Source organism: Erinaceus europaeus, chromosome 21 (assembly GCF_950295315.1).
Source record: "Erinaceus europaeus chromosome 21, mEriEur2.1, whole genome shotgun sequence".
Classification (NCBI taxonomy): Eukaryota; Metazoa; Chordata; class Mammalia; order Eulipotyphla; family Erinaceidae; genus Erinaceus; species Erinaceus europaeus.
The window spans coordinates 20,081,470-20,101,436 of record NC_080182.1 but is presented as its reverse complement, the minus strand read 5'-3'; the positions used below and the strand labels follow the sequence as shown (position 1 = coordinate 20,101,436).

Sequence of the window (19,967 nt, the reverse complement as noted above, 5' to 3'; positions counted from 1 at the left end):
TATTGACCGTCTGTATGTCTCCTTTGGAAAATGACTATTCAGATCTTTGAATTTTTTTTTCAAATTCAAATTTTATGTTTATTTCTATTTATAGTTTTTGGACATCAGCCCCTTATCAGACTCATGTCTGCAAATGTTTACATCCATTTAGTAGGTTTCCTTTTTATTTTGTGCATGTTCTTTTTTACTGTGTGGAAGCTTTTGAGTATGATTTAGTTCCGGTTGGTTTTTGTTTGATTTTGATTTTGGTGTTATTAAAAAACAAACAAAAAGCCTCCCTAAGACCTGTGTTGAGGTACTTACTGCACATTTTTTTTCTAGGAGTGTTATGGTTTCAGATCTTACATTAAAGTCTTTAATCCTTTTTGGGTTAACAAATATATATCTATGCATAGTCAACTCATATCTGTGACCTTGGGAGAACTGTGGTGGTCACTGATGGAAGGGGATGGTGGCTGAGAACTTTGGTGGTGGGACTAGTATAAAATTATACCCCTGATGTCTTATAATCCTGAAAATGATTATTAAATCACTAATAAAATATAATCAAAAAGAAAAGAAATAAAAACAAACCTGTGTGTTCTAAGATAGGACTCCAGTTTTATTTTTTGCAAACAAATGTCAATTTTCCCAAGACAACTTAAAGGAAACACTATCCTTGCTCCATTGCATATGCCCATTTCCTTTGTCATAAATCAACTGACCACATATTCATGGTTTTATTTCTTTTTTTTAGATATATTTTATTTATTTATTCCCTTTTGTTGCCCTTGTTTTATTGTTGTAGTTATTATTGTTGTTATTGATGTCATTATTGTTGGATAGGACAGAGAGAAATGGAGAGAGGAGGGGAAGACAGAGAAAGACAGACACCTACAGACCTGCTTCACCGCTTGTGAAGTGACTCCCCTGCAGGTGGGGAGCCGGGGGCTTGAACTTGGATCCTTATGCTGCTCCTTGCACTTTATGCCACCTGCGCTTAACCTGCTGCGCTACTGCCCAACTCCCCGTGGTTTTATTTCTATTCTGTTTCATCAACTTATATTTCTGAGAAATAGGTGGAGGGAAGTCAGAATGTAAATGGAAAAGCCAGAGAGTTGTTTCTCATTAACATGCTTTCTTTGTAGATTTTCCTGATGGGAACGCTACTTCTAACATGGCAATTATGTACACTTAACATTCATTTGGAGTATGTATACAGACTATATTAGACACAATGTGGAGTTGTTTTGTTTTGTTTTTTTAAATGTTCGTTTATTCATTCATGACAAGTTTACTCAAAGTCCTAAGGTTAAAATCAACTCTTTGAAAGACATAGCATGGGAAGTAGGGAAGGGAAGGGAAAGGAGGAGGGAAGGAGGGAGGGAGACAGAGAGAAAGGGAGAGGGGGGTTGAAAGAAAGTGTGTGTCTTTTTTATATATATATAAAATGGAAATACTGACAAGACTATAGGATAAGAGGGGTACATTTCCACACAATGCCCACCCCCAGAGCTCCATATCCAATCCCCTCCCTTGATAACTTCTCTATTCTTTATTCCTCTGGGAGTATGGACTCAGTGTGTGTCTTTTTATAGACATCCAGGGTAGTTCTCTTATGACACTGCTTTCATTTCTCCATCCATTCGGAAATATATGCTTGATTAAAAAAATTTTTTATTATCTTTATTTATTGAATGGAGACAGCCAGAAATCGAGAGGGTAGGGGAGATAGAGAGGGAGAGAGAAAGAGAGACACCTGCAGCCCTGCTTCACCACTTGCAAAGCTTTCCCTCTGTAGGTGGGGACCTGGGGCTTGAACCCGGGTCCTTGAGCACTGTAACATGTGTGCTCAACCAGGTGCACCACCACCCAGTCCCTAATATATGCTTCCTTATGAAGAGTATGTTCTCAGAGTGAAACCAGTGTGCATGTGTGTCTTATACACACACACACATACACACACACACACACACACACACATGCAGTTTGTATCACAGGCTACATAGGCATATCCAGAGAACATTATATATCCCCCCCAAAAAAGAAATGAAATTAATAAAATAATTTGAGCATGACAGTAAAGTAATTTGGTTTCGCATTCTCAAAGAAATTAAGAAGGTACACACATTTATGAAAGAAGAAGGAAAAGACAGATGGGAGAAAGAACTAATTGGAATTTGTATGAAAAATTAATTCATTGAATAACAAAAGAACAATCCCAGTAGATATAAGAAGCAGGAGACTTAGAAACAACAGCTGCTAATTTATATTTAAATTAGTGATTGGTTTTTTAGAACCCATTCAATGTGTCTTTATCCACAAAAGTCAACGACAAGAGTTTGTTCTGACAATTTCTGTGTAAAAGAGGTTAATCAGGATTATGTTCGCAGGAAAAATCAGTTAGCTTCTAAAGTTCTTTTCAGTCCTGACATCCAACTGTTGTGCCATATTTACAAATATTTAGGTTTCGTTCTTTCTGTAACTGTGTCCATATTTCAAATCCACCCCGTTCATGCGTGACTGTTGCTCTGACCTCTTCTTCCTCCCTGACCTCCATTGCCACCTTCTTTTTCTGCTCCTTAGGGGAAAAGCTGAATGCGGCCAGTTCAGATTTAACAAGGCAAATTCAGTAATTCAGTCACTCCAGGCTTGAAATTGGTCTCATTCAGTATCTTTCCTTCCACAAAAATACAAGCAGAGGCAACAGCATGCTCCCTCTCTCTTTCCTTTGCTTTCTTCATGATAATGGACATTCACATGCCTTTTTCTTCTTCCCTCACAGGTTCTTGTCTTTCTCTAGTCTCCCCTAAAGACATGGAAACTTTTACGTTTACAAAAAAGTAATCCAAGATCTAATGCCATAGAAGATCAATGACAGGGGGCAGGATCACTGGATATTTGGAGAACTTGTGTTACTTCCTTCTCCCTTCAATTTGAGTTTGAGAAATCTTAATAGTTAATAAGAGGGGAGAAAAGACGTGGGCAGAAGTGGGCATTGGTGCATCCAGTTAAGTACACACCTTGTCATGTGCAAGGACCCACGTTCATGTCACCTATCTTTACCTGCAGGGAGGGAAGTTTCATGAGAGGTGAAAGGTGCCTCTCTTCCTCTCATCCTCTCTCCCTCTCTATCTCCCACTCTCTTTTTAATTTTTCTCTGTTCTATCAAATAAAAGAAAGAGGGGAAACGAAGAAAAGAGTTGTGCGTGAAGATACTTTGACAAAAATGCAGATACACAGTTATATTCTCATTTTCCTGTTTCATACATTAAAGTTCACTGAGGCCAAAAATAATAAAAAGCCCTCCAGGTGATTTGCTGGTGCAGAAGCCTCTGTATATAAGAAGAGAACCAAATAGATGGCTGGTTTCCAGACACACCCTTACAAGCAGATACCTTGGGCTGACCTTTAGAACTTGAAAACTCACCTTGAAATAATATCTACACTTTGTTCTTTTCCCTGCCTTCCTCCTTTGTTTCCCCCCTCTCTTCTTACCTTCTTCCCCTTTGTGTCCCGTCAGTTAGTCATACATGACTTACCTATTAAATGACCTTTTCTGTGGTTCGGTCTGGTTTGTATTATTATTGTCCTTTTTTATTATTATTATTCAGTTTCATCCACACCACACTAACAATGCATCCACATCCTGCCTGCATAAGGAAACTGACAAGTCATGTAGAAAAGCTACACCTGATCATTTGGCGACATCCTTTTTTTTTAAATTTCTTTATTGGGGGAGTAATGTTTTACAGTCGACAGTAAATACAATAGTTTGTACATGCATAACATGTCTCACTTTTCCGCACAACAGTACAACTCCCACTAGGTCCTCTGTCATCCTGTTTGAAGGCCTGTACTCTCCCCCCACCCACTCCAGAGACGTTTACTTTGGTGCAGTGCACCAACATCTGGCAACATCTTAACCTTCACCCACTGAGTACATGCCCTTGCCCACTCTAATGTTATACAATGCCTTTTATATCTTCCATGTAAATATGCTGAGACTTATAAAGACCAACAACTAAGAAGCCCATCTCATATATTTAAGCAAAATCAGGCTTAGGTCCACTTTGAGAATGAGGACTGGGCATAACTATTTCCATTTCTCTAATATTCCTTATCACAGTTTTAATATTCAATCAACTTACTTCTGCGGACCTATTGGCAGACAGATATAACTCAGAAAAAGGGGGAGGGAGTGAAAATAGTAAGAAGAAATGAGGAGATCTAGATCTGGCACTTAGTTCATTGGCTTGCCTAGAGAAAGATGTAAGCAGAAGTAAAAACAAATGGAGACATCGAGGAGGAGGAGTCGGGTGCCCAGAAAGAAAGGAGTAAAGGATAAATGGAGTGGTGAACAGCATCTTGGTTGAAGACTGAGAGAAGTCCCCTGTTTAACATCATTTTATCAGATATTGTAATTGTCTTGTACAGTGATTAGAGCAAGTGTTATTATCTCCATGAGTCGATGAGAAAAATGAAATCTAAGATGTTAAGTGATTCGCTTTGAGCTCTGATATTGACTGAATCAAAAGTGGAATTCACATCTGCTGATTTTCATTTTACTCTGGCAGGTCAATAATGAGGTTTAAGTTGTAATGTGTGTGTGCATCTGTGAAAATTCCATGACCAATCATTCTTACCCTGACTTTGAGATCCATGGTAATGTGACTAGTCTTAGTTTTTAGCATTCTAGCTCTGGTCTGCCTCATTCATTAGCCCCTGTTATGCTGAATTAATTCCACCTTCACTACTTCTGATCTTTTGGCTTGTGGGTGACATACTTCTTCTGCTGAAGAGCCCTGCTAACTTATTTCACGTTACTGGAAAATGAACCCCTTCTACCTCACTTCCCCCCCCCCATTATAAAGCTGCACTGTAGTTGTTTGTGTTTTTGTCCTTGCTACCATCTTAAAATTCATAGACAGTGATTTTCTCATTTACTATTACATTACCAAGTGCTTAACAAGGTGTTGACATATATTAAAGTTTTCAGAATGTCCATTCAATAGTTAAAGCTAAATTATCAGACATTATAGTCATTGTAAAGTTTCATATATTGTGAAGTTTTATAGGCTAGGTTGCAACTGAGCTTTCAAAACTGCTACTTCCAGTCTAAATGTAATATTTCCTATTCAATCAGCAAAAGTTAGCTTCCATGTTTAATATCTCCAAAGAGTTATAGACCCAGGATCCTTGCATTATGATATCACTATAAAGTGATTCTTTAAGACATAATTTTAATGAATAAACTAGTACAAAATCATGAACATATCACCTTAGGTTTTGACTAGAGGCAATGTATTGCTTGTAGACAATGCTGACATGCGACAGAGACATGGGAAGAGCCACGTGGAGGAGAGTTTGAGGTATTTTTTTTTTCTTGACAAGCTAGAAAACATGATTGTGAGGAGTTAGGCCACCTCAGTCTAACTCTACTGAGAAACTGTGGAGGTTGATCTGGTCTGTGGAAATGAAAATGGTTTGGGTAATCTTGACACAAAAAGTATGGTAGGCTAGAGAGATGGCTCAGTAATAAGAGTGTAGCACTTAGATGAAATCCTACATCTGACTCAGCACAGCATATGCCAAAGTGATGTCGTTTCTTTCTTTAACCCCCCATCTCTTTCATAAATAAGTAAATAAATACATGCATATTATAAAGCATGTAATTTGCTGATTCATTGTATGTTTTACTGACAGGCTTAAAAATCATCAGAATCACAAGTATTTAGAAAAATTTTAGCTTGCTTCTAGACTGGGTATCACTAAGACCGGAAGTTGTACTTATAAGATCACGTAAGTGTCTGAAACAAGGTATTAGTTGTTTAGACCTCTAGTTTAATTTTCTTTTTTCTAACGTTGTCCTTTTTGCTAATCTCTCCAGTAACTGTGTTTACGGAGCTCTCTCTGCCACACTTATTTAGGTGCCTACAGTACAGAAAAAAAAAAAAGATAATAAGTTAGGGCCCTGAATTTAAGCAGCATCAGTTAAAAACACAGCCCTACTACTTATCATTGTTTGCATTACCTTAGGTAGTTAGCTGAAAGTTATTATGCTAATTTCTTCACATGTGCAGTGGTGTTGACAAGAGGTATAGAGTCCATCTTGTTGGATAATCATCAGTTTTAATTGAGGTCGTACATAGTGCCTGGTCAATAATAAGACATTCTGAAATGTTGTCTCTGCCTGTTGCTACTATGTACTATGTTGGGTGTTGTGAACACAGAGAGAAAGGGTTGCTGTGGATTCTGTACTCATGTAGTGTGCTTGCCATTTGTCTGTTTCTCTTTACTGTAGGATTCCCTTTGTCAGCCTTCCTCTGTTTTAATAGCAGTCTGATTCTTGCGAGTCACATTTCCCGACCCCCTAGCCAATACTAGCTTTAGACAACAAAAGTTTCAAACTGATTATTGGCAGTGGAAAGGCGATGATCAACTTGTGTTTGCCTGTCATCACTGGCGGAGGTTGTCTTTCCTCCTTTCCCAACTCTTGTACTAAGCAGCAACACTGTGCTTACTGGGCCCATTATAACCCCCCAAACCAGCTCCCTCCCAGCTTTCTGCTGTGGGAATAATACTCATTCAGAAGCTAGAACAACTGGGAAAACAATGACTCCAGATTTCATCCTGGATCCCACTTTGCTTGGACTTTAAATATAATCTCCTCTAATAACTGATTATTTCTGAAGCTATTTTACCTGCATTCGTCCCATTTACACTTTGAGAGTCCTAACACAATGTCTGTTAATGATTTACAATATAAATCAACTGATATTTTCGTTGAATACTTGTCTCTGAGTCCATGTAACTAGGATTTGTTTTTCTGATACGATTGAGAGTGTGAAGGTAAGCAAGATAAGCATGGTCCTTCTGTTTGATAGCACAATACAGACTAATTAAATTTTTCAAAAATGCTCACTCTGACTATACTTACTCCAAAACGTTGTTTTCTCTGAAGGCTTGAGTATCTTCTCTCACTTGATGTGTATCTTAAAATGAAAGATACCTCATCCATTTTAATACAAGGATATCAACTAAAATGCAAAGCAGGAACTTTGGGAGGAAGTTTTCATTTATTTTCAATAAAGCAAATCCCAGGCCTCCGGTTGTTCTTTATGAAACTTCTCAAGGCAGAAGGATTTTTCAGTGCAGCAAAATGAACAGTGTCACCATCACAGGGCCATCACTCATTCTGCCTTGTGCTTTCTTGGCTCTCCTCTCCATTTGCCTAAGATGATGCCATTTGTCTTCTGATAATGGATGGGCTTTCTCTTGCTTTCAATCACCAGCAAAAGCCACTATAATTTGCCCCGTACATGACCAAAGTTCATCTTCTGGGGGGATTTTTTTTCGATCTTTGATAGCTGTTGAAAGTAAATTTATAATCATGATGCTAGTCCAAGTGTGTGTGTGTATGCTTTGAACTTAAAACATATGCATTGGCCTTTTAATATTATAAAGTATGGTCAGGCTCTGGTTGCCATGGAAACAATAACCAAATTTTGTGACCTTTGAGGGGAGAGAGAAGCAGTGAAAGCAGCTGTGATCAGAATCCAGCAATTGATCATAAAGCTAAAGTAAAGATTAAAGAGTAGGCCTTGCTTATTTCTACTTCATTCTTCAGGGCAGAGCAATCTAGTCTTTCTTTTTGTCTATCAATAAGACCCTGCAGAGCCAGACTAAAAGCTTACTAGCACTTCTTTCATTACTACTTTACACTCAGGTTATCTGGATGTTGGATGAGTGGGAATTTGGAGTTTTTGATTATACTTGATATATATATATATTATATATGCATTTATCTATTGCATAAAAACAGAGATGAATCAAGAGTGATGGGGAAGATAGAGTGGGAGAGAGATAGGATGACATCTGCAGCACTGTGCCACCACCACTGTGAAGTGTCCCCCCTGCAGGTGGGGACTGGGTGCGTGAACCTGAATCCTTGTAACATACAGGTTATGTTACAGATGCACCACTTCCGGGCCCCAGTATATATATAGTTCTACATAGTATAAAATCATGATTTTGGTGTTATCATCGATTATACCCAATTAATAAATTAACAAAACAAATACTGTTTATTAACCTTTATTACTTTTTAACAGAGCCATATTGCTATGAAGACAGCAAAATCATGCTTTCCTTTGGAATCTACATTTTTTAAATCATCTTTATTTATTGGATAGAGACAGAAATCTAGAGGGTGGGAAGAGACAGAGTGGGAGAGAGACAGAGAGAGACACCTGCAGCCCTGCTTTACCTTTCACAAAGCTTTCCCCCTGCAGGCGGGGACCAGGGCCTTGAACCCAGATCCTTGCTCATTGTAACAAGTACACTCAACAAGGTGTGATAGCACCGGGCCCCTCCTTTTGAATCTAATACTTTGTTATTTTCTTCTTATTCTTTAAATACAAGCTGATCAGTCAAGTGAATATATTTAATACATGCTCTGTGAAGAGAAATCGTTTTCTTGGACTTCTGTGGCGACTGGGAGCTTTCTCTGTAGTTTCCTGCACGTTATTGATGTTTGGTTGCTTTTATTTTTAATTGTTGAGGTTTAGAAATTTGCATTGTCAAAGTATGAAACCAAGGGGAAGTTGATGAATATGTGTTTATTCTGTTCACATTACATGTCAGGGGAGTACTGGGGAAGTGTGGAGTGTAGGGAGTTATAGCATTACTCTGATTGTGTAGTGAGGGTCCTCTGTGCTTAGGAGTGTGAATCTCTGTGGATGTGGCCATAGATGGAAAATTATTTCTCTGATAAAGTATGTTCTTTTCTAGAAGGCATAAGAATATATGCAGATTGCTCTTTTATGTAGGAGAAATACAGGAATAAATCACACGTGCAACCAAATAAAATAAGTCCAGTAGAGTGGGCAGATAAAGAAACTGAAAGGGAAGCAAAACTTGAGCAAGGACACAAAGGGAGGTCTGAAAAGGGGGATAAAAGGATGGCTGTGTCCATGTGGATAAAGGTCAGGTTTTAGGGAGGAGGTAGACAGCATAATGGTTGTGCAAAGAGATTCTTATCCCTGAGGCTTCAAAGTCCCAGGTTCAACCTCTGCAGCAGTATCAGCCACAGCTGAACAGTGCATGGTAAAATACACAACTAAATAAATACATAAGTAAAATTCAGGATTTATAAATATGCTGCATATATCTCTTTGGATGTAAGAAATATGATAATAAAATAGAGCAAAGGTGAAGCAATGAGGTGAAAAAAAAGCTACAAGTGGGGCATAACCTAGTAATGAAAGAAAGGGCTTTTAAAAAATACTTTTTTTTTAAATATTTATTTTATTTATTTATTCCCTTTTGTTGCCCTTGTTGTTTTATTGTTGTAGTTATTATTGTTGTTGTCGTTGTTGAATAGGACAGAGAGAAATGGAGAGAGGAGGGGAAGACAGAGAGGAGGAGAGAAAGATAGACACCTGCAGACCTGCTTCACCGCCTGTGAAGCGACTCCCCTGCAGGTGGGGAGCCGGGGTTCGAACCGGGATCCTTATGTAGGTCCTTGTGCTTTGCGCCACCTGCGCTTAACCCCCTGCGCTACAGCCCGACTCCCCTAAAAAATACTTTTAATGTTTATTTTATTTAATAGAACATAGAGACATTGAGAGGGGGGAGGAGTTAAAGAGGGGGAGAGAGGAGAGACACCTGCAGCACTGCTTCACTGCTCCAGACACTTAGCTCCCCCAGGTGGGGAAGAGGAGCTTGAGCTAGGTCCTTATGCATAACATGTACATTTAATTGGGTGCACCACCGCTTCAGAGGTGTCTGATGTATACCTCTGGGAATGAAGATGTTCATGAATGAAGACTCCAGAATCATAAAAAAAAAAAAAGACTATATTGTCACCTGTGTCTTAGAAGTAACCAGTAACTGAGTAAAAGTTTAATTTGGCTGAAAATAAAACCAATTTGAGACTAACTCAAAAGAGCCTTTGGAGTTGTAGCTGATGTTTCATAGTGGTTAAAACTGGTGGCTATTATTTTAAGTATTCCATATCACTTTCTTTGGGTTTTTAATCCTTGAGTACTCTTATTTCTTGCCTTTAAATTATGAGTATTAATTGAAAATTAAGGCTAAAGGCCCTGGTGCCTATGAGGGTGTATAGACTCTATGCAATTTGCTATATTTTGGGGGCCAGGTGGTGGTGCACCTGGTTGAGCGCACATGTTGCAATGCTCAGGGATCCGGGTTCAAGCCCCCAGTCCCACCTGCAGGGGGAAGCTTTGCAAGTGGTGAAGCAGTGTTGCAGGTTTCTCTCTTTTCCTCTCTGCTCCCCCATCCTCTCGACTTCTGGCTATCTCTATCCAATAAATAAATAAAGAAAGAAAATTTAAAATATATATATATATATATATATATATACTATATTTTAGGAATGTTTCCAAACATGAATCATTGACAGAGTTGTAGCAGACTTTCCTATATTGAGAAATTAACATACATTGGTGTTACTCAGAGGAAGACATGGTTATCTCCAAACTTCACAATGCTCATCAGTGAAGATGTGAAGGAGATGAATTTAGCAGTCTCAACTCAGAAGTGTTATGGAATCAGAGTTGGTAACCTGTGCCTCAAAGTTAGTACACAGCTACTGATTATAATGCAGAGTAGTCAGAGAGTGAGGTCCAATATATTTGGCACAGAGTAGTAGAATTTCACATAGTTTTTTTTGTTTGTTTGTTTAAGTGTAATTTTTTTCAATCATTTATATTCTAAAAATGGGCAATCTTATTTTTCTTTCTTCATTATCCAAAGGACCTACTTAAGAGATGCTATTCTGCCAATGCATCTTACCTGTTCCAGCAGGATAAGTTCTATGATGTCAGCTATGACACAGGAGACAAGTCTATACAATGTAGCAGGAGACCTGATGCATTCAAGTTTTGGATGACTTGGAAGGCCATAGGAACATTAGGCCTTGAAGACAGAGTTAATCGTGCTCTTGCTTTATCTAGGTATGTATGTGTGTGTCCATGTATGTCTTTAATGTAAATAGGCCTGAACATGCTCTTTCATTTTTGTGCTTTGCTTATTTCCACTAAGTATTAGCTCAATACCTACTGTATGTTGTGAATAAGACACTCCTATCTTCTGCCTTGCAAGGTTCTGGAGATGATATCCAGCTGCCAAAACAAGTAAAATACAGGTGAACTTCCTTTTTGGAAAAGAGGGATAAGTGGCACTCTCAAAGCACTCAGGAGGGTCACCTTGTATGTTTTAGAGGGGCACTGGTAGAAGCTTCCTGCAGGTAGTGGCATTCAACAAAGACTCTTTGAAGAAAGTAGAGGAGTCAGGCCAAGAAAGACAACCAGGACCAATGCTCTGACTGTGAGAGAGATCATGGTAATGTGAAAAACTCATAAAGTAGGCCAGAGAGTAAATGGGGCCAATGTGAAGACATACATTATGGGACCGGGTGGTGGCGCACCTGGTTGAGCGCACATGTTACAGTGCTCAAGGACCCGGGTTCTCCACCTGCAGAGGGAAAGCTTTGCAAGTGGTGAAGCAGGGCTGCAGGTCTCTCTCTCTCTCTCTCTCTCTCTCTCTCTCTCTCTCTCTCTCTCTATCTCCCCTACCCTCTCGATTTCTGGCTGTCTCCATTCAATAAATACAGATAATAAAAAAATAGTAAAAAAAAAAAGACGTACATTATGTGATTGTTTTATGCTCATTGTCTTTGTTATCTCATTAGACACAAAGTTTTTGAAGCCAGTTTCAAAGACATTAGAACATTTGTTAAGATACAGATACTGGCTTGTGTCCACCTGAACAGGGCTTTCAGACACAAGTGAGAAAGTCATGGCAAAATTTATTTTTATTTCATCTATTTATTTATTTTAATGAAAGAGAGAAGGATACAGAGAGAGACCAGAGCATACCTCTGGTTAATGGCAGTACAGGGTACTGAACCCAGGACCTTGAAGCCTCACATGAAAGTCACTTGCATAACCGTTATGCTGTCTCCCCTTTCCTTAATTAATTAATTACCTCCTGGGTTATTGCTCCTGGGGCTCAGTGCCTGCACCACAAATTCACAGCTCCTGGAGGCTATTTTTTTCTCTTTTGTTGCCCTTGCTGTTTATCATTGTTATTATTATTATTGTCATTGTTGTTAGATAGGACAAAGAGAAATCAAAAGAAGAGGGGAAGACAGAGAGAGGGAGAGAAAGATAGACACTTGCAGACCTGCTTTACTGCTTGTGAAGCAACCTCCCTGCAAGTGGGGAGCCAGGGACTCAAACCATGATCCTTAAGCACTACCACCCAGCTCCTCCTTAATTTATTTTTAAGATATTTTTATGAGCGTGTGTGTGTGTGTGTGTGTGTGTGTGTGTGTGTGTGTGAGAGAGAGAGAGAGAGAGAGAGAGAGAGAGAGAGAAGGGGGGAAGAGAGAGAAAGGAGAATGGGAGAGAGATCTAAACATCACTTTAGTACAAGTAGTGCTAGAGGTTGATTCTAATGGAATCTCAAGTTTGTAACTTTTGTGCTTTGTCACTGAACTGCCTCCCTCAATTTTATATTCAAATAATCATTAATTAATTAATTCATTCATTCATTGTACTACCGTGTTCTGGTATAAGCAGTGCTGGGAATCGAACCAGTGAAAACACGCCTGTAGATCCTGTGCTGTATACATACATACATATATATATATATATGATACACATATATATATATGATACATACATATATATATATATATATATATATATATATATATATATATATATATATATATTATTTGCTTCCCTGGTGGCTATTTGTTGAGCCTGGACTGCAGTGGATTAACCTTGCTGGCATTAAATGTCACACAGTTCAAGACTTGAAGTGCTTAAATATAGAGAATTTTTTTAAGGGGCCGGATACTGGCACACCTGGTTGAGCACACATGTTACAATGCACAAGGATGCTAGTTCAAGCCCCTGATCCTCACCTGCAGGGCAGAAACTTCATTAGTGGTGGAATTGAAGCATCTCTCTGTCTTTCTCCCTTTTTATCTCTCTCTCTCTCCCTCTTAATTTGTCTCAATCCTAAGTAAATAAATTTTTAAAATGTTTAAATAATAGAATTTTGTTTCTTTCCCAAGAGCAGCAGTCTCCGTCACAGTGTTGAAAAGTAGGTGAGCAAGATGCTATCTGACTCTGGAGAACCAAAGTTCCCGCCTTTACCTTCCTCTCTGTCTTTATAAGAAAAAAGGGAGCGGGAGACAGACATCAGGAAGGTGAAGTTGTAGAGATTATTGAGCCCCAGCCATAACCCTGGTGAAAACTAAACTAAACTAAACTAAACTAAACTAAACTAAACTAAACTAAACTAAACAGGAAAACACTCATATGCAAGCTACTTGCTGCATGAGTTTTAGTTATTCTCACCTGCTTGGCCACCGTTGATGTTAAAACTTTTGAAGTCTTGTTTGGATAAACTTTTAGTCCTTTTTTTAAATTTCTTTATTGGGGAATTAATGTTTTACATTCGACAATAAATACAACAGTTTTCACATGCATAAAATTTCTCAGTTTGCCATATAACAATACAACCCCCACTAGGTCCTCTGTTATCCTTTTTGGACCTGTATTCTCCCCACCTACCCACCTCAGAGCCTTTTACTTTGGTGCAGCACGCCAATTCCAGTTCAGGTTCTACTTGTGTTTTCTCTTCTGATAACTTGTAGTCTTTCTTTCCTGTTCACGTTTTATTTGTAATGTCCTCAAATATCTCCTTAGAAATGTAAAACAGGTCTTGGGAGACAGCATGATGATTATGCAAAAGACTTTTCATGCCTGAGGCTCTGAGGTCCCAGTTCAGTCAGCAGCACCATAAGCCAAAGTTGAGCAGTGCTCTGGTCTCTTTTTCTATGTGTATGTCTCTAATTAAAATTTAACCAGTTAAATTTAAAAATGTAAAATAAAATTCCCATTTTTTATATTGAGAGTATGGTATGGGCACTCTGTTTAATAACTATCTGAATTTTTACTGGTTTGTTTTTTTTAAATCACGATTATTTAGCATTAGGAAGACACATAGTGGTTATCCAGAAAACTTTCATACCTGAGGCTCGGAGGTCCCAAGTTCACCCCCCCACACCAACATAAACTAGAACCGACTAGTACTCTGGTAAAAATAAATAAATAAATATTTAACTTAATTTAAAAATTGCATCTGTTGAGCTGGAAAGAGAGCCCAGAGGTAGCACAAGAGCCCTGCATGTCTGAGACCCCGTGTGTCATAGTTTAAATTCCTATTAGCAACTTACATCTGATCTTAGTGGTATATCTGTTTCTCATGAAAACAAATAAAATATTTTTTAACTCATATTGATTTATTCTGAAAAGATGACAAGTGAGCTGAAGTGACTTGCCTATCATAATATGACAGTGGGGGTCGTGAGAGTGGTGTCTGAGTCTGTTTCACACATTCCCTGCAGCCTTAGAAGTCTGGCAGACTAGTTGTGATAGGAATGATGAAAGCTCAGGAAGACAGGTCTACTTGAAAGTCTTAATTGGCCCTCTCCTAGAGATTTACCTAGGACAAACAAAAACACCTATCGAGAAGACCCATGCTCACCAATATTCATAGCAGCACAATTTATAATAGCCCAAACTTGGAAACAACTCAGATGACCAATGACAGATGAATGGCTAAGGAAATTATGGTGTGTATATATATATACAGTGGAGTACTATGCAGTTGTCAAAAAACATTGAGATCATCTCCTTTGCAATTGCCTGGTCAGAACTTGAAGGCATCATATTGAGTGAGACAAGCCTAGAAAGAGAAAGACCAATACCAGATGATTTCACTTATAGGTGGAATTTAAAAACAAAGAACAGCAAGGGAAACACAAGGTGAAACTTGGATTGGTTGTAGCATATTGCACCAAAGCAAAGGACTTTGGAAAAGGAGGGGAAAAAGGACAGCATTAGGGATATTTAGGATCCTATAGTGTCTCCTAGACACCAGTTGAGGGGTGATGAGAAGTTGTGCCTATGTGTTAGAGACTATCCTATAAGGGGCTGGGAGATGGTGTACCTGGTTAAGCGCACATAGTATTATCTATGCACAGGCCTGGGTTCGAGCCCCTGCGCCCCACCTGCAGTGGGGACACTTCACAAGTGGTGAAACATGTCTGCAGACATCTGTCTTTTTCTCTTCCTCTCTATCTCTGCCTCCCCTCTCAATCTCCCTCTGTTGTATTGAATAAAATGTAAAAGAGAAATAAATAAAGATTATACTGTAAAGCATTGCCCCCCCAATAATTTTTTAAATATTGATTGGTTCATACCTACCAGCCTCTCAGTGGTCAATACTAACCACATCCCAAGCTTAGTGTAAAAAAGGCAGAAAGTATAACCTGCCCTCTTACAAGAACTAAAAGCTGCAAGAACTGCAAGGGTTTGCTCATCAGAGCTTGATTATTCTTTGTTGAACTTTAACATACTATGCTTAACATATCTTTTCCTGAGAAGCTACTGTCTTAATATTCCTTAGGAGCACAGGTCAAAAAGCAAAATGTATGTTATTAAATAACTTAGCCATTTAGAAAAATATATATACATTATCAGTAAACATTTTTTTTCCTGAAAGCCTATATAACAAGCTTCTGTAGAAACCGTTGAAAGGATATAAGCTATATATGGAGAGAGGGAGAGGGAGTATATTCACGGAAACATTGTGAGAAATGTGGTCAGTCAGGAGATAGCTACCCTGTGGTGACAAGATGAAATATCTATGGTAAATGTTCAAAGTTGTTTATTTAATTAAGAATGCAAACATCCAGGGCCAGGCAGTAGCACAGCGGGGTAAGTGCACATGGCACTAAGCCTAAGGACCTGCATAAGGATACAGTTTGAGCCCTGTCTCCCCAACTGCAAGGGGGGGTAATCTCTTCACAAGCTGTGAAGCAGGTCTGCAGGTGTCTTTCTTTCCCCCCTCTCTGTCTTCTCCTCCTCTGGATTTCTCTCTGTTCTCTCCAACAACAACAACAGAAATAACAGCAACAATAATAGTAACAACAATGATGATAAACAACAAGGGCAACAAAAGGGGAAAAATAGCCTCCAGGAGCAGTGAGTTTGTAGTGTAGGCACTGAGTCCCAGCGATAATTCTGATAGGCATAAATAAATAAATAAATAAATAAATAAATAAATATGCAAAAATCCAAAGTATTCCCTTTTTTGAATTCTTTTCAAAATATCTAAATTCCATAACATCTCTGCATTATTTTATCTAAACAGCTAAGTAACTCCATGACAGGTGTCTGAAATAAAACTAGATATAAATAGTTGATAATTGCGTTTTTTTTTATAAAGTTAACATTCATCTCATGGTAGAATTTAATTTATAGTCTGAGGATACTTTCTAATTTTGCAGAGAATGTCACAAGAGGATAAATGTTAACATTTCAATTCAATTCAACAAACACTATTGTTTGTAAATGTTTGTCAAGTTGACTTGAATTGAATTAACATTTCAGTGAATATCACTGTAGACTCTGTGACCTATATTTAAATATTTGAAAAACAAACCCTCCTCTTTCATGCTGTAACTTGTAATAGTTTTCTTCCCTTAACTTCTCACATTCTTGATGCCCAACACTTTATTCCTGGGGGTGAGCAAGTCATTCTGTTCTCCCACTCTCAATGCCAAACAAAAGAGCAGAGTCCTTTCTGCCATGTCCTTTAGAAAGAATGTGAGGTTACAAATTTGGAGAATTTTTCTCCAAAGTTAAGAATTATACTAAATTAGCAACATCAGAAGTTCTTTTTTTTTTTTTTTTTCCCCACCAGATTCATTTGTTTTTTCCAAACTGGCTGATTCTTTTCTAGTTCTAATCTTTAGGAAAGATAAGAGCTTTTGCTTGACTGTGAGAACTATTCTTTTTTCTTGATTTTATGTGTAGTATAATCAAGAAAGTGGTTAACTGAGCCCCCAGGGGAAAAGAAAACAGTCCCAATTTGTAATTGCTAATTTTCATGTTTTAAATCAGCCCAATGTGGAGAATTGCATGCGTCCAACAGTTGCAATTTACAAAATTCCTGAGAATTGAACAATTGACTCCAATTAGCCAGCACAATCTACTGATAGCTTTAGAACATCACTGACTGTATGATTGCATGATCAGTTCAAAAAATTGACTAGTAAATGGTGAAATACCATTTCCCATCAGTGGCAAAGACCCATAGCCACTTGCTCTAGAGTTTGACTAGTAGAAACTATTCTGATACATAATCAGAAAGTCCTATCTACGCACTTGGTTGGGTGCATATGTTACAGAGCACAAGGACCCAGGTTTGAGCCCCAGGCCCCCACCTGCAGGGGGAAAGCTTTCTGAGTAGTGAAGCAGTGTTGCAGGTGTATCTCTGTCTCTCCCTCTCTATCACTCTCTTCCCTCTCAGTTTCTGGCTGTCTCTATCCAATAAAAAATAAAGGTAATTTAAAAAGTCCTTTTTGGCATAAAAGCAGTTAGCATAAAAACATATCTAAGGGGCCAGGCAGTAGCACACCTGGTTATTACATATTACCGTGTGCAAGGATATAGGTTCAAGCCTCTGGTCCCCACCTGCAGGAGGAAAGCTTTCACGAGTAGTGAAGCAGGGCTGCAGGTGTCTCTCTTCCTCTCTCCTTCTCCTAACCCTCTCAATTGCCATATGTCTTAATCTAATAATAAAATAGAGATATTAAAACATGTATAAATTGGAGTAATATTACATTGTTTCTAAGATGCAGAAGACTTTTCTTCAGGAGATCACAACCCTAGAAAAGGAAAGTCACACGTGATGACTGGCTCTATTTGGAGTGCATATATAGTGCTACCATCCTGCTAGAGTTGAAATATCAGATTTTCTGGACCCTAGGTCAGGTTTATTAAATACTAGAAAAGCTGCTTAAGAAAGAAAGGGAAAAAGAAAGAAACAAAGAAAGAGAGAGAGAGAGAAAGGGAGGGAGGGAGGGAGGGAGGGAGGAAGGAAGGAAGGAAGGAAGGAAAAAGGAAGGAAGGAAGGAAGGAAGGAAGGAAGGAAGGAAGGAAGGAAGGAAGGAAGCTGTTACAACTCCTTTCCCCTGATATGTTGCGGCAGGGATTGCACTGTTTCCATTGAAATAATTTACCTATTTTCCTAAGTCTAAATGGAGTTTAATTTTAAAATTTGTACAATTACTTTAAGACATAACAACAAGGGGGGGTTGGCGGTAGCACACTGGGTTAAGCGCACATGGTGCAAAGTTCAAGGACCAGCATAAGGATCCCAGTTCGAGCCCCCGGTTCCCCACCTAAAGGGGAGCACTTCACAAGTGGTGAAGCAAGCAGGTGTCTATCTTTCTCTCCGCCTCTCTGTCTTCCCCTCTTCTCTCCATTTCTCTCTGTCCTCTCCAACAACAATGATAGCAATAAGAAAAAAATAGCAGTAACAACGATAAACAACAAGGGCAACAAAAGGGAAAAAAATGGCCTCAAGAAGCAGTGGATTCACAGTGCAGGCACCGAGCCCCAACAACAACACTGGAGGCAAAAAAAAAAAAAAAAAAGACGTAACAAGATCTTAAGGAACTAATGATTGCTTCATTATATGTTGACCAGGTAGGTAGCTTTCTCCCTCTTCCCTTCAGAAAGTAGCAGCAGTGGGGCCAGGCGGTGACACACCTGGTTAAGTGCAACACACTACCGTGCACAAGGACCCAGGTTCAAGCCCTTGGTCCCCACTTGCAGGGGAAAAGCTTCATGGGTGGTGAAGCAGGGCTGCAGGTGTCTCTCTCCCTCACTGTCTCCCCTCCTCTCTCAATTTATCTCTGTCTCTATCCAATAGTAAATAAATATTTTTTAAAAAAAAGAAAGTAGCAGCAGTCATCTTAAACAGAATTGTTGCTGAGGTTAACTTTGTTACCACACTCTGGTAAATGTATATTCACCAAGGGGCAATTTTTAAAGCAAGCCTAGAAGAGTCATGTGCATAAGTCTTTTCAACAACAACAAACATCTCAGGAACTCCCATCCTGCTACTTGGTTAGGTCTCCAATGTATCATTTATCTATTCCCTTGACACACAATCTCTGTAATCTTACAAATGGAATTCATTTCACCGACTTGCATGCACACCGAGGGATTTATCGTTATCAGTATAGAAAAGGTGAGTAGTCACACAATAGCACTTTCATGTTGTTGTATTTCTCTATGTGATAAGAAGGAGTCTAGGCTCCTATAGAAGGGTCAGTATTTTCATTTTTTTATATCAGCAATGTTTTAAAATCACAATTGCGGTAGAATACTATATATAGGACTCTCATCAATTACATATGCCATGCAATATATTCGAATATACCCAGGGCACAGAGCTGGGGGGAAAAATCTCATGAGGTCTGGAAGGCTCTGCACGTAGAAAGAAATTTCAAATGAGGAGACGAGACTAGAAGAGAAGCTTGACCCACATTTGGGAAACGCTGACTGGAATGGTGAATTGACGGAGCACTGAAAAGACTGTTTTCAGAAAGGAAAGCTTGTTTCTACAAAATGATATAGGAAATGAAAAATTATTAAATGGACTCATACAACAATTACAGGTCTCTATGGTGAGAAGCACATTTCTAAGCAAAGAAAAGTGTGCAAGACTGTCATTAATGTATATTTCAAAATCAAGTCAGAATCTTAATTTATTGAGTTTTTTTTTTTTACCTAGTAGGAATGGCAAAAATTCTTGCTAATGTGAATTTTCTCCCTTCTCTATTTTGGCTTAACTGAGTTGAAAAGACACTAATAAGTTGTATTAAGCTAATGTTGCTTTTTTCTATTTATGTATTTATTTTTATTGGGGAGTAATTAATCCTTCATAGTAAATACAGTCATTGATACATGGGTAAAATTTGTCTATTTTCTACAACACACTCTCACTCCCAGCCTAGGTCCTCTTCTATCATCATGCACCAGGGCCTAAAAGCACCACCACCCCTTACTTTGGTGCAACACACCAAA

At 38.7% G+C, this 19,967-nt stretch overlaps 1 protein-coding gene across 4 annotated transcripts in view; it reads left to right on the top strand.

Moving 5' to 3' along the window:
• The window catches only part of GADL1 (glutamate decarboxylase like 1), a 439,849-nt gene that overhangs the window by 312,946 nt on the left and 106,936 nt on the right, over positions 1–19,967 (top strand). For all 4 annotated transcript variants that reach the window (XM_060180482.1, XM_060180480.1, XM_060180479.1 and 1 more), the window contains one exon: positions 10,759–10,958. In XM_060180482.1, coding sequence (XP_060036465.1) covers positions 10,759–10,958 — 200 coding nt within the window. The remainder of the gene's footprint in view (positions 1–10,758; positions 10,959–19,967) is intronic.